Source organism: Gopherus flavomarginatus, chromosome 19 (assembly GCF_025201925.1).
Source record: "Gopherus flavomarginatus isolate rGopFla2 chromosome 19, rGopFla2.mat.asm, whole genome shotgun sequence".
Taxonomy (NCBI): domain Eukaryota; kingdom Metazoa; phylum Chordata; order Testudines; family Testudinidae; genus Gopherus; species Gopherus flavomarginatus.
The window spans coordinates 16,868,446-16,889,040 of record NC_066635.1 but is presented as its reverse complement, the minus strand read 5'-3'; the positions used below and the strand labels follow the sequence as shown (position 1 = coordinate 16,889,040).

The following is a 20,595-nucleotide window of genomic DNA, read 5'->3' as shown; positions in this document are numbered from 1 at the left end:
GAGGTGACGAGTCAAACTGAGTGGCAGAGAAAACTGGAGCCGTGAATCATCCCCAAACAAGCTTTGAGCTCACACCGATAAATCCATCCCCACTATTCCAATGCATTGTATTAACATATAACAGACGTACAGTGGTGGAGACGATACAACTTTAAAACAAAAGGCTCTTAACCCCTTAGAGACCTGCAGTTTTTGACAATAAAATCTGAAAGCCAGATTACTGTGGCGCAGCCTCCCTCAGGGGTCTATAATCCCAAAATGATGAAGATGACTCTCCCCTCGCCTCCCCAGCTACAAACACCAACAATGGAGACCTGTTGTTTGGAAGGTTCCTTATGTAGTTCTGGGCAGGGCCGGCGCTTCCATTTAGGCGACCTAGGGCACCAGGATTTGGGAGGGCAGCATTTTGCCGCCCTCGGCGGCAGTTCGGAGGCCGGGGGTCCTTCCACGGTCTGGGTCGTCATCAGCAATTCTGCGGCGGGTCCTTCACTCGCTCCGGGACCCGCCGCCGAAGTGCCCTGAAGACCGGGAGCGCGAAAGGACCCCCCCGCCACAGAAATGCCGCCAACTACCGGGAGCGCGGAAGGACCCCTGCCTAGGACGCCAAAAACCCTGGCGCCACTCCTGGTTCTGTGCTCTTGTGGTTAGAGGAAAAGTCCTATGGAATGCAACAGAAAATGACATCTTTTGGACCATGCGCTGGAATTGCTATAGAATTCTAGATGGTGGTTCAAAAGCCACCAATGTAATGCCAAGTCAGTCTTTGTCTCTCCGTCTACTGGCTAAGCCACATAAGGGAGCACTAGACTTCTATTTCTTCAGGTTAGAAATTTAAGCTTAAGTGATAGAGGCCTGTGTTTTGCAGCTAAAGTTCAAGCCTCACCAATGGTGCAGCCACTGGCTGTTATATAAAGAAACAATACAGGTCTACTAATTCTACATCTTGTAAGGGTAATTTCTACAGAACTCAATTTGTTTAATCCCTATCAAATCCCACCGGACTTTTTTCCATTAAAGGGAAGAGACTAGGAGTCAGGCCTCCTGTGCCATAGTTTATATTTCAAAATTTGTCACAAACACCGGACAGCTTGAGCGTGTTACTTAGCATCTCTGCGGGCCCAAATTCCCCAGCAATTAAAAATAAGGAAATAATACTTATATGATGAGATCCTTGGTCTAAGGACCAAGCCTCCTTCTGCTTCCATTGAAATCAATGGCAAAATGTCCACTGGTTTCAGTGAAGCAGGGTCAAGCTGTATTTAAGTATTATTATTAGTGAGAGGGAAGAGTGGTGGATACATCAGTTTGTCTATATTTGTTAAGATAAATTAACTGCAAGCTGAGAATATTTGCGAAGGAAGTAGGGAAAATTTTGGCCAACGAAGACAATATTAGTGGTTGAGGAAAGGACAGCAAGCTGTAGAATGCACTAGCCCAGAGACTACACAGTGTTATTTCAGCACATATTTTACATCTTTAAGTTGGTGATTTAACAGTTTCTAGTTTGCTAATATAACAAGAGGACTGATTTTGTGGAATTTATCCATGCAAGAGCTGGAAAGCATTCATTATATGGTAGTGGCATTACCATTTATAAACCCCTTTTCCAACCCTTCCTGCAGCACCAGCAATCATTCCAAGCTTGGATTTTGCAAAGGACAACCTGGAAGTAATTTCTGCTCCCCAGATACAGATTTAGGCCCCAGTTCAGCAAAACACTTAAACGTGTACTGAAGTCAACAGGATTTGAGGACATGCTTAAATGCTATACTGAATTAGGGCTTTATAACGTTGGCAGCTTTTATGTATCAGAGATAACAGGTGATTTATTTCATGGACGATGCAGGGCACAATATACAGTAAGACAGATTCGCCCCTTATTTTCTGGTTCACCAATGGCTGTACTTCCTTTCTCTCACCCTTTTCATCCTCTCCCCAGCTCTTTAGGATTACTGGCCATGAGAAGGTATAGAGATGTCTCTTGAAACTTTATAGACATAAACAGCAGGAAAGTGAAAAAAAACCTCTTTCTCCCTTCCTTCCCCCTCAAAAGAAAGAAAATAAAAACTCTCTCGATATATTTGAGAGTACTTAATGGTCAGTTTTGCCTTTAATAAACCATGCTAAGAAATGAAAATGCAAGACAAATCATCCAGTACATTCAAATATTTTTACATACATTTTCTTTGGTGCTTGGGGGTATTTGCCTATGTTCTCAAGGTCACTGTGCTGATTTATTATAGTTGGCATCTTAATTCCTTTCATTGCATTAAATCAGCCTATGTAAATGTTGCATTTTGTTCTTCCCCTTGTGTTTTTGGATTTCTCTCAATTAACATTTTCAAACAGTCCCACAAGACTTCTACAGCTACCTGATAATAGCTCTGCTCTTGCAATGCAAATACAACCAACTTTGGCCTTAACTACAGCTGCGTGAATCGATTTGAAATTGTCAGCAAGCACTTATTCACAAAATTCTTGCTCTCTTTCTATTCATGGATCATCATGATTTCTGCTAATTTGTTATTCAAAACAATCCCATTGAATTTCACAAATTTTGTGTATTTGTTTGTATTTTGGCTTGTTAGCGGAGCAGTGTTGCTCAGTTGTGATGGGTAAACTCAAATCACATGATATCCCTCCCACTCACCCAATTGGAACAGCATAATTCATCAGATTCCTGGCATGCATCCTTGGGGAAAGCAAATTTAAAGTTTGGTTTCCATTAGTATTTCAGGTATGAAGAGTAATTTTTATGATCATCTCTGTTAGGAGAACTCAAATGCAGAGAACTTCTCAGGAAGTGAAGGTAACAGTGCTATCATCATAAAATTAAAAACTCATTTGAAAGCCTTGTAACAAATTTCTGCTGAAAACTGTCTCTAGCCTTAATCTTTCTGGAATTAAAAGAGAACAACAAATATTGGAGAGACTCCTGTTGCGTTCTCTAATCTGATTGACCGTCTGTTAAGAAGCTGACTTTGCTCAATATTTGGCTTGCCCATCCAAGGCACTCAAATATCAATGATAGACCACAGCCGTCTATCATTGTTATTACCTACCTCATAGCAATGTTAAGAGGCTTCATTAATGCTTGAAAAGCCTTTTAAGATCCTCAGTCAATAAGTGTTATATTAGGTTCAAAGATTTCTTTTGACACATTGCTTGTTGTTGGTTAGATTCATACTCTGAGACCTTATTCTCCATTACCCTGAACCACTACAGAGTGAATGCAAAACAGTAACCACTCAGATTTAGTAACATTTTGCACCCATTTTGCATTGCTTTTAATGACTAGGCAAGGCACTAGACAATGGAGATTCTTCCCCTTTATCTTATATTTTATAGGGAAATGGGTGTGGGGAAGGAATGAGTCCAGAATGGATTGTTTCACCTCCACAGGAACTACCTGAAAGAGGACTAGCTGAATTAAACAGATTGGAAAATCTTTAATGTGTACGGTTCTCCCTCTCAGAAGAAAATTAAATATACAGTGGAGGCGTTTTTAGCCTGTAAATATTAGGTGGAAGGACAGAGCACAAGTAAAAGCTCTTGGAATCACAATTATCCCTGACTACTTCAAAATTTATACTCAGCTTAGAGCCCAATCTTTTAATTGGAGGGCTTCTACGTGAGTCACTGGTTACATTGCAACCTTGTGTTTTGTGTTTTTTGTTTTTAAAGCATTTGTTTATTTAACAAGAAAATAAAAACAGCGACATCCCTTGAGTGCTGTTCTGGAAAGCAGATTCTCTTCCTTTCTTTAGGGAAAGTGTTTGGACATATCTACTCCTTAGGTGCATTGTGGCTGTTGCAGCTGTTCTTCCTTCTCTCTCTTTTGGATGTAATTTTCATTACTAGTATAAAATTAAGCAATAAGGTATGACAGACAGCACATAGCTGGGCAATTATTCCAAGCCTCAGGTGGCATTATACAGCATGAGGCTAGGGGCAGAGTGACTGTAACCACCCGAGACGTTCAATAATCGCCTTGAAATGCATGGCCAGGAGCCTTATTCACTATTATGAAATGGAATCTACTGGGATGCAAGACTCATATTGGCTTGAACGCATTTATTTTTACATCTAATGTGAGGTGCTCTGTTGCGGTGGCAATGGGTGCTGTACAGGAAATTAAAGACAAGGGAAGTGGATCCAAGAATTGGCAGCTTGCTTGCCTTTCCCTCCCCACCCCTCCTTTTCCCTCCACCTCCCTATTAACTAATGCAGCGCTGGTGAAATGCACCACGTTTGTCAACCCTGGTGGAAACTGACACCTTTATTCTTGGAACACGTATAACTTGAGTATCAGCAATGCATACCACTCCACCATTAGGGTTAAATGCTGGCCTACGTGAGAGGGGGGATAATTCAATCACAGTCTCCATTTGCTCTTTGGCCTCTCTGCTGACGCCCACATTAACAGGCGCAAACGTCCCAAATATGAAGGGGCTATACATGATTTAGACACCTGTCCATCAAGAGCTGGACCGAAACCACCAGCTCATTCTATATGGACCACCGAGCCGGCCTTGGCTGATCACAGCTTTCAGCTGCTCTCCACCTGGGATAGATTTGAACCCGATACCTCCTGATCTAAGGAAATGTTTATGAATAGAATGTCTATAACTAGTTACGGTATAATATTATAATAATATTTAGAATAAATTAGAGTATATTATAAATGTACTAATATCAAATATCAATTCACCACATAGCATAACCACAGCCTAAATAAGTATGCATAAAGGTGTGAATGACTGTTCAGCCATTCCTCCTTGCTTTGATATGGTCTGTAAACTGGGTGAAGATGCTCTATGCTGACGGGAAAGAGCTCTTCAGTTGGCATAATAAACCCACTTTTATGAAAGGCGGTAGCTACGTTGGCGGGCGAAGCTCTCCCATGGACATAGCAATGTCCACATCTGCGCTTGGGTCAGTGCAACTTACATCGCTCAGCGGGATGGCTTATTCACAGCCCTGAGCAACGTAAGTGGTAGTGTGTACAAGCCCTAAGATTCATTTCCTAACCTTGCTTCAAAAAAGTAGGATGATGTGAGTGGCAGGAACTCTGCCAAAAAATTACACTAAATTAGCAAATGTAGGCGATATTTCTACTTCTTTTAAATCCAGGCTTTTTCTAAGCTGTTTTGGGACAATTTTTTTTTAAGTGCACGTGACCTTGTTTTACTTGAAGCAGACAGCAATGAACCGATAATTTCAGAGATCCTTCATCATTTTTATGTATAAGATATAAAAAATGTCAATTGTAACTTCAGAGGTCAGTTACAAAAGTGAATTCCTGGCAGAGGTACAGAACATGAAAGGCTATTTTTCTCCTTAGAAAAACATTTTTCTTAGTCAAAACGTAGACAATATCCTACTAACAATATCTCTCCTGTCTCCTTCAACAAGCAGAATGATTATACCAATTGCTTGTACCTGGACATTTATTTTTATGTACTGATATTCACTAGAAAGGGACGGTCGAAATGCCAAGCGCAGGGCACTCAAACTGGAATGGAAATAGTAAATTATGCTTCTCTTTCCACATGTGTTTAAGTCTTATTGATATAAACAAGAAGTTCCCACGCATGCTAGAAGCACACAAAGAGCACATGAAAAGCAGCAATATATTTTCAGTCTGAATAATTTATTTTTAGATCAAAAACAACTATACAAAAGTTAAGTCTCCACAAGAGAATAGCGTCTGTCCCTACTAACAAGATTATTCTAAGCAATTTCAAGATGATACGCGTTACACAGCTGCACATGCCACTGTGCAATTTGGGTCCAATTTTCAAAAGAGCTCAGTTCCTGTTTGGCCCTTATTTAAACACTTAGATTATCCAAAGAGTTTAGTACACCGGGTCCTGAATATCTGGCCATAAATGCCACAATGGGAGCTGCTGGGCACGGAGCACTTTGGTAAACCTGGCCCTTGTTTAGGCGCCGAAATGGAACTGAGCAAACTTGAAAAATCAAACCCCAATTGTGGGTGGCAAGCACTTGAAAATCTGGCACTTGAAGCATACATGTATGTTTCCCTAGTGTCTAGAATCTGCTAGTTCTGTCTAAAGGACTCCTGTCACAAGATGTACAAGTGGTGAGAACTTTTTCTGCATGTTTGCAGAAGCCCATGTACAAATTTGATCCACATTTAAGGCTCCAGTGGAATGAATCTGTGGCAATTGGGAGATCTGTTAACCGCTACAAACACAACACTGTTTGCACCATCCAGAGAAGATGAAAGAGGCACAGGTCACCCTACCTTCTTGGATCATTCCAATGCACATGGGAGTAGTTAACTACTAAGAAAACTACACTGAGGGTTTTGTTGACACTTTAAAACCACTAATGCTACATTTAACAGCAGTGATTACAGTTTGGGAGAATCAATCACTTATAACCTCTCTGTCTCTTTCTCTCTCTCTCTGTGTCCTGTTGCTCAACATGGAACACTGAAAAACTATGCACTGTGTGCAACCCTGGCTATTAAATGGAGCACACATAATAGCTTCAGCATACTCCAAAACCGTGCTTCTCAGTGCTTGCTAAAGTGTGTTTTGGTGTCTTCTTTGCAAGTGCAAAGTTAACAAGTCACCCTCTCTCATGCCCTCCTGACTCACTGTTAATAGTCTGGGGGAGAGACTTAGAAAGGCGAGTTGCCCCAGATTGATGAGAATCTTCATACGCTGCATCCCACCCTCCATTTGCCTCAACTCTAGATTAAACATCTTGGCAGATAGTTAACAGGCTCCCCTGTCTTTTCTTCTGGACATCTTTCATCCATTGTTCCCTCCTCCCATTTTCTAGCAGTCAACACCCACCCATCAATTCTTCTCTGCCTAGATAAATATGGCAAACAAGTCTCGCAAAAGCCACAACCACCATGGTTCTTGGGATCGCTCAGCAAGGAGTCATGCAGCAAAAGCAAGTAGGCTCAGCCACAGTCTAGCTTCATTTGCTTGACACTCTAGGCAGCAAATTCGTATGCCTTCTAGAGCACTCTTACATAATGAAGTTAGAAGGACATCATCTTGTGAGATTCTTTCCAACCCTCAAGATCAATAACTAATGCAGAATTCAAGATTTTATCTGGGGTCTGCAAGGGCTACAAAATCAACTTTTTTCCAATTACTAAATCCTTTCACGATAAACCCAGTATTTTTCAATAGGTTCTATCAACTTCTATGGACTAAAGAATGCAATCTTCTAAAAAGTTTTGAGCATTTCTCTTTCTCTCTCCTTAGAGTGCAGAAAAAGCAGACTGGCAACATTTTCCTTCCACTAAGAAATGGCTAATATTATTATCAGCTAAGCTGAACCAGTAACTCCTGCTTTATAAGTATTAGCTCATCAGGTGCAAGTTGCTGCAATGAAATTACCAAACTAAAAAAAGAATCATTGCAAGCTATTATTATATTGCATGGGAATAAACCAGAGGATTGTTTTTCATCCAGTAATGCAAGAGCAGACCAGTCCATCAATTAAACACTTAAATGGATTTCTGCATCCTCCAATAAGTACAGGAAGGCAGATAGGGATGAAATATAATACCTTTGGAATACTACTTTTATTAGACAGCATCTAGGAATGGACAGCCAGACTAGAGACCACCACACGCAACAAAATGGTTAGCAAATCATGCTATTTTCATATTTTGGAGGTCCAACAGTGGTTATACCAGGTTATTGGAAATTGCCATGAGTGGGACTTCCAAATTTTCCCATAGACTTCAAATAAGAGCAGAGGTAGGCCAACGCTGAGCTGTTCTGAAAATCTACCCTGTATCACTGGTTAATATTGAGTATTATTTAGATTTAGTATTTAATGTTACACATCTAAACAAGTTACACTGTATTTATCATCCTTTCTAGAAAGAAATTGAATTTTAATATTTTTCCCCATTCCTTTGTCTCTGGTGTAGTAACTAGAGCAAATCACAACAGACATTCTATCAACTACTTCTCTTTTCCTTGTCTTTCTTGAGAATTAAGACTAACCCAAAAGTGGTTTCAAGGATTGCTATTCACACTGCCACTGCACAGTCCTGCATTGTAAACAGGTTTCAAAATCCAATCAGAACGTAATAACTGGTAAAATCTGGGGTGCTTTATACAGGATCGATATAGCAGAACCCTCTTCATTACAACAACCCGGTAGACAACTTACCAGCCTGATTAGGAGTGGCCACTTGTTCAAATAAAAAGTGTCTGCAAAGACTTAATGACATAAAACAAGAATAAAGATGATTCACTGCATTTCATTTAAGGTGATATTTGTTCCTCCTTTTCACCTTTAGTGGCAGACAAAGATCCAGAGTTTAGCATGTAGTATCTATATAGCATCTGCTCAAGCAGCAAAATGATTTTGCACCAGCCAACTGCTTCCCCCATTAGGAGAAATCTGAGCTAATACTGTTTCAATTAAGTAATAGTTATTGCCATTCACTACCACTAGGATAAAGTCAGTTCTCTGGGAAACAGCTTGGTAAGTTTGTGGAGCTGATCCTCCAAGCTGTTGAATGCTCCTGTAAGTTGTGGATCATCCGCAACTCCCTGGTCAACTGAAATGCTCAATGCCACACAAGATGGAGACCCAAGTCCAGTTTAAGTGGCCTATACTGGAAATGGCAAGATCTCTTTCAATGGGCATTTCAGCATCTGTTAGTCCTGAACGAATGGCTGGGTCTTCACTTCCCAGTCCTTAGGATTCTTTCAAACAATTCACGTAAGGACGTTAATATGAAGAGACACGCTATTGAGTGTATACAGTAAAACAAGACTATAAAAAAAATCAAAGCCAATAAAATAAAAATATCACAGAAGCGCTAAAATCTTGTTGCTTCCCTTCCTCCAGGTAAAGGGATCCCCCTTCCCCAGTTTGCATTAAGGGACTGCGGCTTTTTAGAAACTAAGGTGCCCTCTGTCTGCATAGCCCTCAACTTCAGTAGTTATGAAACTTTTCTTCAGATGAGATAACGGAAAGTTGTTTTTGACAGGACAATCCATCCTCTAAGGGCTTATCACTCAGGCTCGCACCTGATAACACAGGGCTACCAAACACAATATTCCATCTTCCCCTGAAGTGTATATAAAAATAGCTGAATTGGAGCTGTTAAAGCACAAACATAAATGTTTCCCAGCGCCCAGGTGGTTTGGAAAGTGCTTACGGCAGCACAGTGCCACATACAGGAGACGCATCAAGGATCACCTTGAGATCAGAATGGAAAGGCACAAGGAGAATCTTGACTGCAGGACACAAGGGAAGACGAACTCATCATGGTTTGTTTTTTTAACACTATACTGCAGCCTCCCCCTATCCCCACAGTGGTGCCCAGCAGAGCAGCACTACCCTACTAGGTAGAGTTAATCCTGGGGTTTGGGCAGCAGATAATCCTGTGAAGAGACTACCATTGGAGTCAGCAGGCAAGAGCAAGGGTCGATATACATGGGATGTGTGTGCAGAGTCAGACCACTGGTCCTAGAGAGGATTAGAACCCAGGACCTTTGGGTTCAAAAACAAAAGCCTCTGCCATTTGAACTAACAGAGCAGCTCCAAAAGCTGCCTAGAGAGTATAGCTTTTATCTTCTTTCTGAGTCAGCCACTAGAGGGCAACAAAATCCTACAGACTTCACCCAACACATTATAGTTGTGCAGTCTGGTTATGCTGCAAGATGATGCATTCCTTTGGATATCAGGATTCTACCTACTGTGCTCCCGACCTATAAATGCCAGGAAAGGGCAAAGACTACAGCCTTTGAGGTAGAAGAGGAAGTAACTTTCATGAATTACCAAATGTAAATCTCAGACAGAGTACGTAAACAATAAAAATCCCAGAGCAGGAGCCTGAAAACTGAAGCTGCAAATGCCTCAAGAAAGAAAGTACTGAATCCATATTAATTTTGGAATACAACTCCTTGGGTCACCTGCTGTGTGTTGCATAAGCCACTTCTTAGTCTGTAGAGTTTAAGCAAAGAACATGGAGAGTAGTGGGCAGAAAAATCACTGGAGCATGTTCAGTCCGGCTCAATCTCCGCCTTGCCGAGGAATTAGCCCTTTGGTGCTCCTTTAACTTTGTCATCCCACTGGACCAGGTCAGAGAGGAAACTTATCCCTCCTTGTGCCAAACACAAGTCTCATGTAACATTGCTCTTAAACATCATAAGCAACTGAAGATCTTGACTGGGGGAAGGGTATGTCATATTTGTATTCAGGATGGCTGAAAAGAACAGGTTGGAAATAGACTCAAAATAAAGGAAATCATTTGGGGTGGACTTCCAAAATTAGGTGAAAGGGCTTGGACAAAGAGTTCCCACTGATTTCTAATGGGATTTGGGTGTTCAAATTCCTCTGGTGGCTTTGAAAATCTCAGCCCTTCAAGTTTTTTTGTTTTTTAGTTTTGTTTTTGCTCGGTTGTTGGGTACTGCAATTTTAAATAGAAGTATTTTATGGAAGAGATAGTGGTGAGGGGGGAAAAGTTTATCTGCAAGTTTTTGTACTCCAGCAACCAGCAGTCACTAGGCTTTCTACTAAAGCAAACTGACACACAATGAATAATTTAGAAGGAGTGTGTCATAAGCTCAAGTCTCCTGATTCTGCCATAGAGACAGAGGTAGAGGCAACACGCTCAAGCCAGCGGTCCTAGTGTTCTAGGAAATCGGGCTTGGCCGCTATCCCCACACTAATTTCCAGGGCTTGTAGCACTTCTTGACTTTACTCAGAATACTCTAAACTTCTTGGCAGTCTCCCTAAACAAATGAGCTATATACATTACTCCAAGAAGCTGACACTTTTGTGGCTCAGACAATAACTGTATCAGTCAAGCAAGCCCACACAAAGAGTAAACACAGGAACACTTAAGTGGGTAGAGTCTGAAAGACAAATTACATAAGCTGTTAAGATCTGTTTCCACTTGGGGGAAGAAATTATGAGCAATGTCAGGTTTTTATTTCCCCCTGTAACATGTTAAAGCAGAGAGGTGTTTGTAGTGTAACATCTATATCATATAGAGGGAGCCATATACTGAGAGACAGACGTTTACTATTTAATACTACTGGAAATTCCCATTGAAAATAATCCTGAGTCAACTTTCAGAGCACTGTACAAGCAATAAGGAATCTTCATCACTCCTGTGTGGCAGGTAAGAGCAAATTACCTAGTGATTCTGCTTCCTCTGTGATACCATCCATCTAGAATTCTCACTTTTGGGTTTTAAAACTCTAGCATGCTTGAAACCTCCAAGAGTCCTATAACGGTGGTATCCTTAAAGAAGTACAGTTATCACCTTTTACAGGTGAGAAAAGCAAGTCAGAATGGTTGTGTGTTGCCCAAGATCAGTGAGTCCACTAAGATTAGAATTCAATAGTTTTTGGTGCTCATTCCCACAGATCACGCTACTTCAAGGAAAAACCAAATTATGCTGCCATTAAAGGCGCACGCCAAATTTAAGACCTAATTTCAAGTGTAAAGGAAATGAATAAAGCAAGAACTCTGGCTTTTAATTCCTACATCTCATGACTTTACAGGATTACATTTAGCATACGTTCCAGGCAATCGGTACAGAATATAAGGCTGGAAGGGAACGGATGGGCTGCACCCAAGATAAGTGGCTGTATAGTTGAGATGCTCATGGTCAGATAGCTAAGTGCTGGCTGCCTACCTACCTACAGTTTCCGCTAAACTGTTTCTCCTGTACATGGAGATAAGGAAATGAACAGGTCTTTGAGGCAGCTCACCCTTAGCCATGATTTGTTCTTTTAAAGAGATTGTGGATAGATTAAGAACACATGGGTTGCAGGAAGCACCATCCCACTCGCAATTCAGGACAGGCCTAGACACTCTCCTTTTTCCAGACTAGCCCAGGATCAATTCCCCCCAAGTCCGCTTCCCCCTTTATAGACACTTGCCTGGGCCTGGTTGAAATATTTGAAAAAAGGACAAAGAGCATTTCCCCCCTTGTTTCTTTGAACAACTATGGGCTGAATAAAATTTTGTTGAATGTTGAAATTTCAAATTTGGAGGGGTGGGCGGAGGAGAGGGATTTTTTTAAAATGATTTTTATGACTGGTTTCCTCTTCCCAAATAGCTCCGTTTGGTCTTTTTCTAAGGGGTTCTGTGTCTTCTCACTGTTTTTCACCGATTTAAAGAAAATAGATTGAGTCAAGTCAGCGGGAGTCCCTGATACAGACACACGTATAATAGTTTAGCTTGCGATCCACACGATCTAAACTGGGCCCATGTCTACACTGTGGCTGCTACAGCAGCATAGCTAGACCACTGTAATCCCATAGCATATACACAAACGGAAGTGGTTTGCCCATCACTGTAGAAAATCCCCGTTCCCAAGTGACGGTAGCCTGGTCAATGGATGCACTCTCCAGTTGACCTAGCTGCAGCTGTTCCACAGTTTGGTCAGCATAGGTACGTTGTTCAGAGCTGTGGGTTTTTCACAGCCCTGAGTGCTGTACTGATGTCAACCTAGTTTTAGGTGTGGACCAGGCCTGATATTAATGCTTAATTGTGCTCTCTGCTCAGGAATTCCACTGATTTGGTTTCTAAAACTGATTTAAAAAGTTAAAATAGTGTAAAAACTGTGTATAGACCGGCCCTCGGTCCTTGAGCCTCCTCTCAAGTGAAGCAGATAGCTGTGTAATTTGCTGCTGTTGAATACTTTCACTGCACTGATTGCCCCTCCCTGCTCCACAGGGCCCTGATCTCAGAGATCCTGCCTTAATCCTTCCCTGAAAGCTGCGAATAGAGATTTAAAATCAATGGAAGGAAGGGCAGTTTTGTGGTTAAGACACTGAACAGGAAATTCAATGATTTGAATTCAGTTCCCAGCTCTATCATAGACTTCTTGGGTGAGACACTTCAGTTCTTCTGTGTACCAGTTCTCCATCTGCAATGTGGGAATAAACTGTACTCCTTTTCTCCCACCCTCTGTCTGTCTTGTCTATTTAGACTGTAAGCTGTTCAGGGCAGAGATTGTCTCTCACTTCGTGTTTATATAGCAACAGGCAGCCCTGGTCTCAGTTGGGGGCTCCAGGCATTACTGTAATATAAATAAAATGAGTAATAATGGTCAATTGGCAATTTCAGCCTGGGGGAATATGAAGACCACAGCTGTGATTCCAGCTCCACAAACTTGTCTTCCTCTCCTGGTGGGCACAAGTCGATATTCAATCCCATTTGTTACATTGAGCAATTTTTGCTGGAAGGCAACACCAGAAACTCAAGGCTAACCAATAGATAGATGCAGGTGTGATTGGAGGGAACTGGTTCTACTTGCACTTTGCTCAAGATGCAGGCAAGGAAAGGTGTCAATAGAAAGTTACTGTCATCTACCTCCAGGGCATTAATTAATCCTTTAAACAAGCAGCAAAGCCCAGTGCTTGACACCCACCCAAGTGCCTTCATTATTTCTATTTTACAAGGCACCATTATGCTGCCTGCAAGCAGCACACCAATTAATCCAAACCAGCCACAAAACATCCTCCCCATCCATCTGCATGTAGCCACTTTTTGGCTCTTGTCTTACACTGAGACTAGATCAGAAGCTCTTTGGAGCACAGACCATCTTTTTGTTCTGGGTTTATGCAGCACCTAACACAATGGGGTCCTGATCCAGGACTAGGGCTCCTAGGTATTACTCCAGTACAAAAAAAAAATAGTACAACCACGACCACCACTCACTGCTTCCCCCTCCCAACATCTTCCCATAATGTTTTCCTGAGTTGTCAGACCTTCAGACTGAAAAACAGCTTAACCTGATCCAGTGAGACATGAAACATGCAGTTTTAGGAGGGGAGATGGAGGTGAGGGAATTATATTTATTCTAGCACTGACATCCAAGTCCCTCATAATTGGGGTGCATTCGCTCCACTCCTTCATTAAGGATAATTAGACCAAATGGCTCCTTAAATATCTATGGAATGCATCCTTATTACTTGCTTTAAGGACGCTTGGCTCAAAGTGATACACTGAGATTCCCAGAGCACTTGTTTCCCGTGCATCCCATACGTTCTTACCCCAAACCACTGAGATTCTATAAATTCCAGACTCCTATCAGCAAAGCAGAGAACTCAGGTCAAAGGTGCAAATGAAATGAGGAAACTATGGAGTGAGATTTTCTAAAGCGCTCAGCACTGACCTAACCTCCAACTGACCTGGAAAGCAGCTGAGATAGGGTGATGCTGGTGGCATGGAAAATCCTATCCTAAATTACAGGATCTAACCACACAGGGCCACGTTTGCGTTCAAAACTGGCAACCACGCATGCCAGAGCAATTGTTATCTCCCTGCCTCATCTCTTCCTACTCCCTAATCTCCCAGTCACCCTTCACTCCACACAGTTCCCATGTCCTCCTTTGCTCACTTCTCAGTCCATGCCATCTTCCAAGCACGAGGGACAGCCAACATATCCCAAGTATCCTCCCTTTTCCTGCAAGCCCATTTATTCCATTCATCACGCAGCCTTGTCTGCGCACGGTGGCAAGTCCCTTAAAGCAGGGATTCCACCTTTTATCAGGCATGAAATACCATGTCCATTACAACTCTAAAATAATAATAAAAAAAATAATCAAGTCCACATGCAGACTGGTGCCCACCATTTGTGTTACCCAGGCCAAGTGCATGTCGGTATTTTGAAGGCACCATCTAGGCAAGGACTGATTTTGGAAAGGCTCCTGCATCTCCCCTCCCCCGGGGGCGGCTCTATGTATTTTGCCACCCCAAGCACGGCAGTCAGGCAGTCTTCAGCAGCGCATCTGCAGGAGGTCCACTGGTAATGCGGATTCAGCAGGAAGTCCACTGGTGCCACGCCTTTGGTGTATCCGTCGCCAAATTGCCACCAAAGCCGCAGGTCCAGCGGATTTCCCGCAGACATGCCTCCGAAGACAGCCTGATTGCCACCCTCATAGCAACCGGCAGGCACCCCCCCCTGCGGCTTGCTGCCTCAGGCACGTGCTTGGTGTGCTGGTACCTGGACTGTCCCTGTCCCTCTCATCTGTTTCCAACTCTGTTTCTCTCCCTTCAGCAGTGATGTGTCAAACAGAGATCATAAACCCAACCTAGGTAGTAGGAAGAATAAATGGAAATGAAAGCACACACTTCAAAACTGACATCAAGTGAGAACACTTTTCCCTTCCTCTCCTCAGAGGGAAGGCAGCTAAGTTGGAAAAAGGCCCACTGGCCCATGGAAGTTAGTTAGGGAGCATTTTGCAAACATTTGGTAGCAGCTTCCCCCCACAGTGGCCAGTACAAGGAGGAGACAAGATAAGCCCAAAGACTGTTCTCATTCTGCCTTGAAAATGGGCCCCTTGGTGTTAGACTAGCTGGGCAAGAAGCTGAGAGGGTCTCAGAGGAAATGCAGACTGAGAGGTGAAACGGTTAAGCAGAGAAGATGGGAGATGGAGGGACTGAAGGAGGGAGACAAGGTACAAGAGGATACTAGAAGGACGAATCAAAGAGGATCTAAGTGCCATACTGATGCTTTGCTGTGCACGTGGTCAGTGTCCTGTACTGTAAATACATCCAGCCTTCAGTTCCCAAGCTGTAACTGGTGACTATAAAGGAGAGGGAGCATTCTGGCACACAGTCTCTGAGCAGCAGCATGGGGGGGTGGAAGGGGGAAGAGGTTGTGAAAAGATCACAGTGGGCTAAAGGGTGCCAGGTGTCTTACTTCTAAGAAAAAAAATGAACCTCTAATACTGGCATCATCGATTTGCACATCCAGCCATACTTCTAGTTGCTAGTATAAGACTTGCACATGCATTCAAGTGTGCACACGTTTCGTGAGTGGGTGGAAGCCGATTGGCAATTTGGCCCAATCTGGTCTAGCTACACTGAAGTAAGGGAATTGCAAGTTAAGGTTCTTGCTCATCCTCAAGTGTAAACAGGCATCACAGGCTCATGTAGATATCTGCTATGGGGTCTCAGAGTATGTCATGTGTACAAAACATGGAGAGGCCTGAGTGAGTGTTTATCCCCTTAGTACTGAAGGCTGGACTCACTTGCCATACATCTTTGTTGGGCGAGAGGGGTGACCAGGGAGAAAACTTTAAAAATTTCTTCCAGCTCTAAATGTTACTCTGTCCCATTCCATCTCAGCATCAGATGCCTAATGATCCCCCCAGCCTGCCATACTTTTATCTCCACATAAGACCACATATGCCAGCAATCATCCTTTCACTAAAGTCAAGCTGAATAGGACTTTCTTTGGGCCACGAAGACAGGACTCTGTCAAGTGGCCAGAAGAGTTGTCACTGTTGAGAAATCCAAGCTATCCCCAGACACACACAAAAACCGAGGCCCAAGCATGCCCACCTCCGCGTGATCACAGCACATGGGGAGGCAGCTCAGATCCCAGTCTCCTCGCACAGCAGCACTGAACACTGCTGTTGGGGCCACCGGGCCAGCCAGACCTACAGTGTTACATTCACCACACAGAGTTTTTGCATTTGCCAATTATAAAATGTGGCATCTGAACTCAGATGCTCTCTCTTACCTCTATGCCGGTTGGTAGTCTTGTCAAACATAAGCATGGCATCCTCTACCTGCAAGACAGAAGACGTGTGTTTTAGTATATTTGCTACAAGGTTAACGAAGACACGCAAACAAATCCAGTACTGGGGAGGCAAGGCTGGGGTAGTGGCAGGGTAAATTCAGGTATGGTAGGCCACATGGATTCATCATATCTCATTTCCTTTGCCTGGAGTCAGCTCTTTCTTTTGGAAACCTGCCACCGTCAACACAAAGCCTTGCTGGCATTTGATCCTAGAGGGAAAACGCACTTTTAAAGTTTTATTGCCCTAAAAAGCACAAACATCCAAGTTGCTTTTTTTCCTCCGTTGTTCTTCTGAGGCAGCTGGAGAGAGATAAGGAGGGGCCCCAGAGTCACTGATGCAAATCAAGCCCATGACTTCTCCAGCAGCTATCAGTGTGCTGGATGGGAATTAGAAGATTTCAAAAAGTATGTGTGGGGCAAAATCTGGTCAGCCAAAAAGGTATTCAGAGGTTTTCAAGAGGTCTTTTGAAAAGCAACTGGAGGAAGGGAGGGGGACAGAGGTTTAATTTGCATCAGGTTTGGCATTTCCACTTCAGAAGAGAGGGTTGCCTGATGAAATGTATTGAAGTGCAAGAAAAATCACTTTCAAGTTTCATCACTCTTTGCATGATTTATTCCACCTACATTTAATCTGTGCAGCCACACCTAAATTTTACACTTATTTTTGACTGAGGCTGTGTGGGGATTTCTTTTTAAGTATATTGTATTTTAAACTGTTCAGAGACTCCAGAACTTCAGCAGGATACTGCTGCACTCTTATGGAAAAGTCCTGTAGAATTTAACAGAAAATTATAACCTTTGAATAGATCGTTTTAACTACTATTTAATAAAGAAGTATCTCTCTGGTTTAGAAGAGATGATGGTAAAAAACAAACATACAAACTCCAAGCCACAGAATGGATCTCGTTCTTAATTCAACTCTTATTTTTTTTAAGAATAATTTCTATACTTGGGTTCATCCCGATTGAATTCTACCGAGGATTCCCCCCACCAAAAAAAATTTAACAACATGTTATTTACCCAATCATTTTAGAAAAACTGATTTCTTTGAACAGTCACTCTGCAATGGCACCCACCCTGTAAAAATTACCATGCCGGTGATGCAGTTAGATGACAGTCCCAGAGGATAGCTCAATCTTGCATGCTTTACGCATGCACGGTGTTACAGGGCAGTAGCACAATTTTGGAGAGTGATTAAAAACACAGGGTGGATCTGTCCCTACTATTACAGCGTTGGAGGCAGCTTCCATGATACAGTAGAAGTCGCAAGGTGGTAAAACCTCAAACTGTGCTTAGACTCCTTTTAAACCCCATTTCAGCTAATACTGATGAGTCCCATTCACATTAGTTTGCACAAATGTGTTGGAAACAGCCTGAGCTGAAAGGATGTAACATATTTCCTTCATTCTGATATGTTTCATCCGCAGCATGCCTGGGACCTAAACCACTGGCACAATGAGAATCCAAATTAAGTATATTGTCCTGCCGCCCCACTCCCCTTCCTTATCTCATAAAAGAACATCACAAAACCGAAAAACAACACACAGGTGTCAGTCAGGTTAGAGAGTAAATAGGGACAATTTTTCCCTAGCACTCATCTGTGCCCTGGAATTACGGTTTGATCAGTGATTGTTAAAATTCTCAAAGGCCTCAAGCACACAGTGATCAGAATCACGTTCAGCAGCTAGCCCAGTTTCTCTGAACGACATGCGTTCTCTTTTCTTCTCCTATAACCACCTTGTGCATCACTGGAGGAAAACTGTGTGCTGAACACCCCTTTGTCCCCATACTAGTTAGTCTACACAGTACAACTTTATGACACTTCTCACCACAAAATCTTTGTCCAAAATCCCAACCCCAGCCTGGAGAGGGCCCCCAGAGCTCATTCGCACTCTAAATACAAACAGAACAAGAGGCCCAATCCCACCACTGTTGTCTTCTGACCCAGACGCAACATAATTAGAATGTACAGTGTGGAACGGTTCTCACGACTGTAACCAAGCCAGAAGCCTCAATCCTCAACCAGGGGTGTTATTACAAAGTAATGCCTTGTACAGGGATTTGAATGGCTGTGGACACTTGAAGCCCAGGGTGAGTTTCTCCGGCCATGGGCAGCCTGTGACCCAGGCTAACAGAGCATGATTCTTTAGCCTGCGGTAGCAGCTCGACCAACACAGAGACTAAAGTTTGTGTTGTTTTAAAAGGCTTCTTTGGTAGCTAGGAAACAAGGGCTGATCAAACAGGTGCCCAAAGGGCATCGCTCTGCAGCACTCATCAACAAGGGGAAAAACTCTGTGTCCAAAGGGAAAGTAATGCACAGGGTAATGTTGATCCTACTACACCTCATCCATACCCCAGATGACAGCACTAAGCTGATTAGCACAGTGCTGGTCTCTGTGCACTGTTAATTCCCCAAACTCCTCCCTCTTTACTGAAAAACAGTTTACTAGGGGTGTTGGAAATACACATCCTTCTTTAGAGGTGAATTACAGAAGGAAAAAAAAATGTACAGGCCCTTTACTTATTTCTCCCCATCTCCACTAAAAATATCACGAGGGACAAGATCTGGACTAGAGCTGTGCAAATTACAGATTTCATTCGGGTTGAAAAGAAAAAAAATGGTTTAGGGTCAAACTAAAACATAAAAACAAAATTAATTTCGGGCTTAATGAAATACTTAGGTTGGATTTCAAGTACTTTTTAATGTTTTATTTTTTAGAAGACATCTGAAAAAAAATCAAAATGTTTCAATTTTTTAGTATTTTTTTTTAATAAAAACCAAAATAGTTCATTGAAACTGACATGAATTAGTGAAACTTTTGGTGTTGCTGAATCTGCATTTTTCTCTGAAAAAGAGTTGTCCATAAAAAATTTCACTCCGCTCTGATCCTGACTTCCCTTTTGCTGTGCAACTGAGGCCTGGCCTACGCTTACAGAGCTGCAGCGCTCAGGGAAGACGTTGGCTATGCCAACGGGAGAGCTCTTGTCAGTGTAGGTATGCCAGGTCCCTGAGAGGTGGTAGTTATGTTGATGGGAGAAGCCCTTCTATCAACACAGAGCCATCTACACCGGGAGTTAGGCGGTGAAATGGCATCGCTCACGGGGTTGGATTTTCCAAACCCAAGTGACGTCATTATACCCACATAAGTTTGAAGTGTAACCCAGGGTTAAGAGAGTCTTGTCAGGCAGGACTTCAATAGGCTAAAACCTGAGCTGCAGCTTTCAACAGCCCTTTCCCTCTTCATCTGTGGATGACAGGAGTGACAACACAGGCTTCAGACTATTGTGCAATCATCATCTCACTTCTCCAAGCACTGCCCAGATCCTGATGAGAGAGGAGGGATGATCTTGGAATTGGACTGGTGCTCAGGAGATGCAAATGTAGTTCCTGGTTCAGCCATGGACTTGCTGTGTGTCCTGGGGAGAGAGACTTCAACTCTGTGCTTCAGTTCCCCATCTGTCAAATGGAAATTGATGATGTGTTCTCTCTCGCCCTTAGAGTGACTTCGATGGGAGTTAGGCACCTAATTACCTTTACAGATCTGGTCCAAAGCTTCTGCTATGTGTTCGCACAGCACCTACCACAATGAGATCTAGGGCTTGGTCAGGGTCTTTAGTGGGCAAATAAATAACAGTAACACTGAGACTTCCTGGGCTGGGCTGGGGGAGATTTCTGCTACTTGGGGTGGAAACCATGTGAGCTCAACCATCTTCGTGAGCTTTGTGCTTTGTCCACACTGGGAACAGGACTGTAAAAGTTTTGGCTCAGAAGCAAAACCACAAAAAAAAAAAAAAAGAGTTACAGATCTAGGGGTTTGACTCTGAAACCCTGAAAATTCAAAAGGGTGAATCAGTTCTGTTGGAGCTGAGTTTCTGAGTTAAAATATACCCTCAGAAAGCAGCAGTGTGTTTTTAAGCCAGCTAGTGCACTTTCAGCAATGCCTAATTGGTTATCTTTTTTTTTCCCTAAGGTCAGAACATTTTATCTCCGTCTCTGCCCTTTCTGAGTTAACTCCACCCCACAT

The 20,595-nt window shown here is 42.7% G+C and overlaps 1 protein-coding gene across 14 annotated transcripts in view; it reads right to left on the bottom strand.

Annotated features, from left to right (window-relative positions):
• MSI2 (musashi RNA binding protein 2) overlaps nt 1-20,595 on the bottom strand; it is a 381,347-nt gene that overhangs the window by 154,348 nt on the left and 206,404 nt on the right. For all 14 annotated transcript variants that reach the window (XM_050929500.1, XM_050929499.1, XM_050929502.1 and 11 more), the window contains one exon: nt 16,511-16,559. In XM_050929500.1, the coding sequence (XP_050785457.1) occupies nt 16,511-16,559 (49 nt within the window). The remainder of the gene's footprint in view (nt 1-16,510; nt 16,560-20,595) is intronic.